The sequence below is a fragment of the Pavona decussata genome, unplaced genomic scaffold (genome assembly GCF_977016875.1).
Source record: "Pavona decussata unplaced genomic scaffold, jaPavDecu1.1 SCAFFOLD_238, whole genome shotgun sequence".
Taxonomy (NCBI): Eukaryota; Metazoa; Cnidaria; class Anthozoa; order Scleractinia; family Agariciidae; genus Pavona; species Pavona decussata.
Window position 1 is genome coordinate 472,915 of NW_028145643.1, and position 9,199 is coordinate 482,113.

A 9,199-nucleotide genomic window follows, 5' to 3' on the forward strand; every position below is an offset into this window, starting at 1 on the left:
ATTAATTTGGACTCATACCTCACATGAAAAGAACATCTTGTCCCGAGGGGGAATCGAGCCCACTTGTCCCCGGTTACTTGTCAGGTGTTGTACTCTACTCTATCGGAGCAACCACCTTGTCATTACTCTGGCGGGAAGACTTCAAGAGGAACAGTTCTCTTATTTGAAACAGGTTGATGTGATCAGCACCTATCACTCAACCCCCCCACCCCCCTCCTCCCTCCAAAAAGTATGTTGTTGAGAAGTTTCCGTGATCACTCAAGATTTTATGACAGCCATTAGGGAAGCGTTGTAAATGCCATCGCTCTTCAGTAAGTATTTATAAAACCTTATTAGACAGACATAAGGTTTTAAGGGTCGGAAATAATTTACTCACAGACACCAAAAAGCCAACTCTAGTGCTTGTAGGTTCAAGTTGTCTTTTGTTTTAATTGAACTAATTAAGCCTGTGGCCACCTCGAAGGCTATCACGTTTTTATGAAGGAAACGGATTCAATGCATACTCACGCCAACACATCACGAAAATATAAACTTATGGGTAATGGCTAAATATGAAACCACCTTTGTTTTTTGTTTGCGTGTATGTGTCAAATAGGTTTCCTTGACTGAAGTACTCTATTTTGTTTCATTATTTTTTACCGTAAAAAAGTTACTTAGCACGATGTTTCTCCCTTGTTAGTTTCGTCGACTTTCTTTCTCTTCGTTCTCTTACCATTTCTTAAATTTACGTGATGTTAATAGATGCGTCCTTAGGTATTTAGTGATGTTTTTATTTTCTCAGTATTCTTTGTTTTCTGCCTGCCTGATTACGGTGATTATAGCTGAGAACATGTTCTATGGCGTCAATATAGATTAAGTTAAGTCATGCAACCTCAATTCATTTGATCAATGTACCAAACAGTCTTCAAATAAATGCTTATGTCAAAACAACAGGGAATAGGCAGAACAATCATCAAAGAAACGAAATTAAACGATAAAAAGACAAAGTTGATTGAAACAGAGTTCTCGTGTAGGTGACTAAATCGTGACTTGGTGAAACTATTTAACACAATGAAACAACCCACGCCGCAATTAACAGAACAACAGCCGCATAACTTTGAGTCAATTTAGAATGCTTTACATTAGATGACTAATTACATCAGTTAAAGAGCTCTTAGTAATCTTCGTTGGCGTGCGTGACTTTTTCACAGCATTTTAGCTGAAGTGGCAATTACAGCCACGGTATTTGAAAATTGTGGCAAATTAGGCTGCTCTCCTGGCAGTGGGTCAACGACTGACATGGAAAAGTTACTAATGAGGCATTTAAAAATTGTGCTAAATCATGGCGCAATTGGTCTCAGCTAATTGACCTGTGGAATTTTGACAAAATGTTTACTCTTCGTAAGGTGCGCACTCACTTATATAATTACCTATATCATCTGATTAACGTCTTGATTACTACTCCGTGTCAGCAGATAATATTTAGACGCTTCTGTAACATCGAGACAAGACAAAACATTTGAAAACAACAAAGTTTTGTAAGTGAAAAATTGCTTCTATCGAATCAACGATGACGTGACTTTTTGACGGCAAACACGTGCGTGACATCACATAATCTTCAGAAAATTTTATAAATTCTCAGGATTTTTTAAGGCAAGGGCCATTTTTACATTCTACGCATACTTTACATTTAGTTTAATTGTTTAAAAGCACTCAAATCACAGAAAAAACTTTTATAAGTGATTATTTATCGTGTTTTTTGGAACAGTAAATATGAATTCCACAACACGAACTTTAATATCTCCATTGGTGCTTGTGGCTTGCTGGAAGATGTAAAATATTGGAGACGGTATACGGGATCATTAATTCATGATAATGTTATCTATTCTTCCTTTAAAGGGTATTCTGCATGTGTCATGAAATACAAACCATAGTATTTACATTCTGATTTTCTCATTGATTCGACACTAACATTTTAAGCAGAGAATACACTTCGTTTTTGCCAAATATGGAAAAACCAGCGAAGCGAAAGTGTTTCAATTTTATTTTAATTTGACACAAAAATGGTACAAAAGGTAGTCAGTTGAAAAAAAAATTAATAGAAAATCTTATCTCCAATATATTGTGTTCTACATTTCTACATGTATTGATCAATCGTTTTGTGATTTATCGACAGTCAGTGTGAATATATTATACACGTATCTGCTAATCTAGGGTGCAGCTAAGTGCATTTATCATGTTTTCTTGATAAGGGTTGAAACCTAGACTGGTCTAGAATCTCTGATTATTTGTCTTAAAATGAATACAACAAGGATAGGAGAAAATTTAGAACTGATATAGTTTCTTGATCGCCAATTTTAAAGACTCATAGTGAGGTTGGAAGAAATGAGACTTGTTTTTTCTTGTTCGGTGAAATGTTCACAACATCGGAAGACCAATTTTCTCATTGGAAACTCGTAATATGTTTTCCATCTAATGTGTTTCGTGACGTTAGATGCTGCTACACTTTTGTCGTAGAATTTTCCATACAATTCGTGCTTTGATTTTATCACAAGGGGCTTAAAAGCAATCAGGCCGATCTTCAAAATAGCATGAGCATTAAATTGTCGAGATACCTCAGGAAATTAAAATTCTGCAAGAGGAACGAATCTGTATGATTTTAAGACCGTGAGTTTTCCTCAGGCTCACAAATACTACTACCATATAGTATGATCAGCAACTGCTCACAACATTTTAAGGGAAGACGTAACTGCTGCAAAGACTGACATTTTTTCAAGTTTATTTCAATTCAAAAAAATCCTACCTAATTATAATATTAAGGCACGATAATAATCTGCATATTCTTTATCAATTTATTCGTCGAAATTTTCTCTTTCTCTACTTTTTAAGTACAAAATCGTTACATCGTCAGTAAAAATATAATCAGCATTCTTTCAGAAAACACTTAAAAAACCATCAGCAGTTTGATTATGGACAAAAACATCAAGAAAATGACAATAACTGTCTTATTCCATCGGAATAAAATTATCGCTTCCATTTTGAAATACCGTCAATACGAGGGTCATAATGGTGTTGGTGCAGGATGATGGGAGCATGAAATGTAAACATTCTGCAGGCCCTATGCGCAGCCCCACGTCTTTCTCAGACGACTGTGTGTGAATTTAGCATAACTTCTCTGTGAAATTGCAAAAAATTCAGAAATAGAAAACAATAGACATGCGGTGTGTGGCTTTAAGTTTTCTCCAAGCGTGGTCAGCTGTGATTTTCTAACTATTTTTATGGCAAAAATATAAAGTCAATGAAATTCGTATCTGAGTGATCCGGAAAGTGGAACTTCAGCGTGACCGAATATCTCTCTAATTTAACCCCATTAGGACCCTAAAAGTATTACTAAACTATTGGTGTATTTTTCGATTTATTTATTTATTTTTTTTTTTTTGTAATTTCCAAACAAATAGTTTGAGATACTCAAATACACCTGCCTTAAAACTTGGATAACTGTTTGACAGTCCTTCAGTTTTATTTACTTCCTTTAAATAATAAATAATCTTTCTGCATTTGATTCTTTAAAATCAGCTTTGTCAATTATTAAATTGAATAAATAAATCTGAACATGTGAGCAATAAATATCTAGACATCTAAATTATCAAAATATATTCTGCGCTTTATGTTCGTCGTTGGAAAGACCGACAAGATATCTGAAATAAATTAATATTAATTAACATTCATAGCCTTCGCGAAGTGTCTTTATAAGGCTTCTCTAGCCAGCATAACAGAAAGCAGAGTTGTTCTATGATGTCTTGTAGTTTTCTTGCCATTTTTCATGTGTCCTGTCTTCCTCATAGATAGAAAGTGTAGCTGTCGGTGGTTTTGTTTAACTGTGAAGTATTTGTTGGAGGCAAATGTTTGAAATCCGCTGGGTTCATGAGTTTCTTGAAATACCGTTTCGTCAGTTGGATGTTCCTGCCAATAAATAAACAAACAACATTATAAGTATGAAATATTGGCAAGCAAAGCGTATCTATTGTACATGGAGTGAACGAGAAAATTAAAGTTCTCTACTGTGCCGAGGCTGTGATTTTTATTTTCAGGAATTTACAACGAATATAGGTTGCGTTTCGTTGAACGCATTTCGAATCAAATACTTTTGTCACATGACAATAGATTTAACGCCGTAATTAATCATGCAGTTAATTTTCTTTCAATTTTCGTTTCATTTTGGTCTATTAACGACGCCTTCAATAAACAAGGTGGAATTGTTACCAAATTAACGTAAGAATATTAACGTGGGAAGCAATATTCGCCCCAGAGAACCATCGCACATTACACGAATCTCACCAAAAAAAATATCATGCATATTTGGTGGCTTCAAAAACGAACACTAAATTTTGGCTTCAGCTTACAAATGAAGAGGAAAAAAGAGAAAGTTTCAACTGAAATTCCACTTGGCAGCTTTCTGACAGAATGGATAAACTGTTTTTCGTTTTGCGGCAGTCGAAATAATTTTCAGTTGAAGGAATGTCATTGAATATATGATCATTAGACATTTTACCAATTATTAGCGGCGTCTCAGCAAGCTAACATAGGAAAAGGTTAATTTGTTGACCCTCTTGATGCACTCAAGTTTTTCACTTAGTCTGTGGTATCAATTAAAACATCAGCCTCTTTACTCCGCTCTGAGCACTAAATCAGCTGGTCACTTGCCAATGTTTGCTTTAAAGAAAACACTTCAATTGTTGACGAAACTTTTTTAGAACATTGTATCCCTTTGCATAAGCTGAAGAAAGATCCAATATTTGCTTGAATGAAGGTAGCAGGAGAAATAATATTTGATCTGCAGTTTGCATGGAATGCATTTATTTATTTCGGCCAAAGCATGAAAACAAACACCTCAGTTTTGTTCTTACCGTGGTGAAGACTTTTCCGTTGGAAGCCATGGCGACGTATAGACAATGTTGTGGGCTATAAATTCGAACTAGACTTCTTCCGACAGAGCGTAACTGAAGCTTGACTGCAACCAATAATCATTGACATTACAATTAATAAATGAAGGCAATTACTAAGCTTTTTTAGGCACACAAGGGCAAGCGAATGAAGCTTGTAATTACATTCAAACAACCAAAGCTTTTGTCAGTATTGACTCTCAAAACAGTCTGGAGGCTAATTGTCCCACCACAATGCATTGACAAATACAAAGACACATCTTTAAGTCATAAATCCCAGTCTTATTGCCTTATATTGTAATGGAACTCAAAACATGGATATGTGACTCATTGTGAGCAGTGTTATTGAGGCATAAATATTTCAACGCAAGTAAAGCGAAACATGCTGACTTACTGTCGGAGCTACGCGCATCTGACGTTCCGTTGATCTCGCCGTTGTCGTAAACAGCCAAAAACCAGCCATTTTTGTAGCAAAGAGAAACATCTGAAGCTGCAGTGTGTCCTGAGTTATGATTGCAGGGACGCGACCTTGCTGAGGGCGATATCGTTGGTTTTGCATGTCTCCGTTGTCTTTGAAGAATTCTTCTTAACCCTGTATGAACTGGCTGGGCTCCGGAGAGAGTGATTACGCTCATTAAAAGGAAAGCTGTCTGAATACCCTGAAACGCAAGCGATACAAGTTGCATGAAAAACATATCCTTCTACTTTTTCGAGGCGTGACAAATTTTTGATGCCTCGATGATCTTCTTTTATTATAACTCTTGTTTTATTTTTGGAGCCATTTCCTACAATAAAGAGCACCTCTTTATGTCTTTACGGATCACAGCTCATTCACTTAACTTGACGCTCCCGTCTCAATATCAAATTAAAAACTCTCCTTAGTTCGTTTCACACATTAGCATAATACGCCGTGGGAGATTTTACTCGTAAACAAAGAAGAATGTGAAGAGAATCTAGGAGACGATCTTTGTTCAAATGTCTAAATTTTGTACCAAAACGAGTCCATTTCCGCATTTTTATATTTTTGAAAGAAACGGTTAGCAATCTTAGGTGATAACTTGAACTGTGCTAATTTGCAAAGTTAGCTGTTCCAAAAATAGCCTTTTAAGCAATTTTTAAGGAAAGTTTTTAATTAACTAGTTTAATTGGCCCAGGTTGTTGGCGAGGGAAGTTCCCTAATGAGCTTAAAACAGCGATTACAAGTCTGATGATGAAAGAATATCCAACACGCACAAGTCGGAACAAGTTAAATATTAAGAAACACTTTCAAAGCCTTCAAAATCTACGAGGATCTTATAAACTTGATATTGGTTGTATACCACAAATAATAGGCTGCTTTAAATCGGAGCGATGACTTATCGTTTTCAGTTTTCGTTGAGTCTTGGTAAATTGAAAATCCGTATAATCAGCAAAAATATTACAATAACTTTCGTCTTCAAATGTTATGAAGAAGTTAAGGCCATTGGAAGAAAATTATTTTCATATTCAAATTAAACTCTACAAAAATGAAACTAGGTTTAAACTGTCTCTCTAAGTGTCACGCAGGATCATTAAAATTCTGAAGTATTAAAAAAAATCCAAAGATTTTTACCTTCAATAAACTCATTTTGAATTCCTTCTGTCTCTGCAAAGCTGTTATCTTCAGTTTTGAAAACCTGTGTTCGTCGGCAGAAGCAAACTTTGGGGGATTTATTTCTGTTTGCAAATTCACTCACTGACTAGCTCTTCGCGTGTCAAGATATCGCTATTAATAATATTCTTAGGCAACGTATGCCTCTTTATATATTTTCGGGGGTTTCCGGAGCAACCTAAAGTAACAAAGACGACGACGAAAATGACGTAATTGTTTAACTTTCTTTTGAATTTTCCGCCATTTCATCACAGACTTGGAATGTACAACGAAATTTCCAGCTTAAAATTCGCGACAATGAAACTTCCTACAGATACAAAGAAACAGAAAAAGGGAAGCAAGCCACAAAATGCCTTCCTTTAGCTACCTACGCGCTGATTCCTGTCAATAAGTACTCACAAGCTTGGCCTGTTCTGATGAAATCAACTCATAGGCCGTCCCATGGGAAACTCTCTAAAACGGATATATCGACAGCACAGGTTTTACGTTTTCAAATGCTTTTACCTTGTATGGTGGACTAAAATTGCGGACGTATGCTTAGGTCTGCACAAGTGGAAACTGTTTTTAACTTATTCATCTTCAGCAATATCACGGCAAGGCATTGTACAAGAATAGAGCACGCTTCAGTGAACTTAAATGGCGCGCCACAGTATTTGACGGAGAAATAACTTTTGCGAGGTTTTGTATTTACATGGGAACAATTAAGAGCATTTTGTACACATTTCGTCGCATTTGCTATGATCGCCTATTGAGATATACAAACCCCTGTGTTGTTTTCTCTTCAGAGCTTTCGGAAATACCTTGTTTGCTATACCTTACACCACGAGAACTTGTTAGTGCTAGTGCACGCGAGGCGATATTTTTACGAATTCTTGCTGCAAAATTATATTGCGCTACAACTCTCGCAGACTGAATCTCTCATGACAGCTAAGTGAACAGAACAACTAAGCTGTCCTTGAGACTCTTAACATTATCGCCAGATCGACATTGCGGACTTGCGTGTGTTGTTTACGATTTTTTGCAAGGAAAACTAACTCAGTAAGGATCCTGATTTCAAGCTACGGTACTTCCTATGCACCACACGTGCAAGAAATGACGTTGAATACACTGAATTGCTGTATTTCCGAACAGAGTAAGGGCATGAACAAGCCTGTATATCGCATGCCTAACCTATTTCAAAGGACATTATATATTCCGTAAGCGGGGCGTCTAAATACAGCAGTTACAGGAATTTCTGTCGTAAAATAGACCCAAACTAAGTGCCAAAGAGCCAAACGTAAGTACTGAACAACTGCTTTTGGACGTTTTTACAAAGCATGGTCGTAAAAATTCCACAATAAGTATGTACTTTTCTAAGAACTCGCATTGAAAGCGGATTCTCATACTATTTCCACCCACGGTGCTGACTGCGGTGGATTTAACCTTCCGTTTTCTTTTAGCCAATGTCTTAGGCTTAGTTCCGGCGGTTTTCTCTCTCAGATTTAACCTGTGGGTGCTGAAGGTTATTTGTTTATATCTTTTAATCCTTCCCGTGAAAGATTTACGTTTTCTGAGTTAAGCTGAAAGTACAATATCGCCTCAAGGATACTTCATCATGGTCTGCAACAATGCATGTCGGTACGGCCTGAATAAAACGAATATACCAACGCTGCACCGCCGAGAATTAATCATATCATACCGAAAATAGTGATATCCAGTTTAGTTATATTGTTAGACAATGTCAGTGAGTAAGTGTCATTCTTGGAGTGTACGGTAGAAGTAGCTAGAACTGGCCGCGCGGAAAATGCCAAAGAAGCGGGTAAATGTTTTAAGATTAGGCATGTTATGCAAAGAATTCAATGAGTCCTTAGGTTTATGCATAAAAACAAAAAAGTTCAAATTGGACGTGTTCTTTGAATGTAAACTTCATTTTAATCCGTCAGGAGTGTTTGTTATGCCTAAGTCTTGATCAAATAAAAATTTTAGACACACATGTGTACAAACAAACGGCAAATTTAGTACAATGCGTAACAACTCGATAGATGCGTAACAACTCGATAGAAGTTGTTAAGTAAAATCACAAAATGGGCACGTGTGGAGTTCGACACACCCAGATGAACTGTTAATCTCTCACTTCCGTTTATTTGTTTCAAGTCTGTAGTCAAAAGAAATTTCTTTTGGAAAGAGAAACAATTCCCTTCACACCTTTGACCCTCCGACCACGAAAATTCAGACAATGTCTTTCAATTCGTGATTCCAATTTCGTTTTTGATATCATCTGGTTAAATTTACGTCACCTTTTGATTTTTTAAATAGTTATGATTTTCCCGCCCCGCCAGTTAATCTATAAAAAAATTTCCCACACGAATCTTTAAACACTTAAGTGATTTCACCCTTGAGCTAACATCAGGAGACTCGACGACATTTGAAAACCAAAAATAAATAATAGGCACGCGGAAAAAGGAAACCAATTAGTGTCAGGAACTTTCTCAGACATATACGCAACTTAATGTCTGTAACTAATATTACCAGATATACTAGATAATAAAAATTATCAACTGTTGCGCAACCAAAGAAGTAGTGGAGAGTTAACTCTGAAGAAACAGCTCGCCTGCTACTAAGTCACGTGCCCGCACTTTAAGTGTGATTATGGAGTCCTTCACCAGAT

General features: G+C 36.4%; 1 protein-coding gene across 1 annotated transcript; it reads right to left on the minus strand.

The window, feature by feature from the left end:
* Positions 1-2,767: 2,767 nt before the first annotated feature.
* On the minus strand, positions 2,768-8,501 carry LOC146457614 (fibroblast growth factor 2-like). Its single transcript, XM_085091681.1, has 4 exons — positions 6,514-8,501; positions 5,317-5,581; positions 4,887-4,990; positions 2,768-3,942 (listed from the first exon to the last, which is right to left on the minus strand). The coding sequence occupies exons 1-4, from the start codon at positions 6,526-6,528 to the stop codon at positions 3,727-3,729; spliced, it is 600 nt and encodes a 199-aa protein (XP_084947807.1). The 5' UTR covers positions 6,529-8,501; the 3' UTR covers positions 2,768-3,726.
* Positions 8,502-9,199: the final 698 nt, after the last annotated feature.

Excerpts from the sequence above, each read along its gene's own strand:
- LOC146457614 (XM_085091681.1), bottom strand. Across the intron at positions 4,991-5,316 it reads AGATGCGCGTAGCTCCGACA|TCAAGCTTCAGTTACGCTCT; the intron begins GTAAGTCAGCAT and ends TATTGGTTGCAG. Across the intron at positions 3,943-4,886 it reads ACGGAAAAGTCTTCACCACG|GAACATCCAACTGACGAAAC; the intron begins GTAAGAACAAAA and ends ATTTATTGGCAG.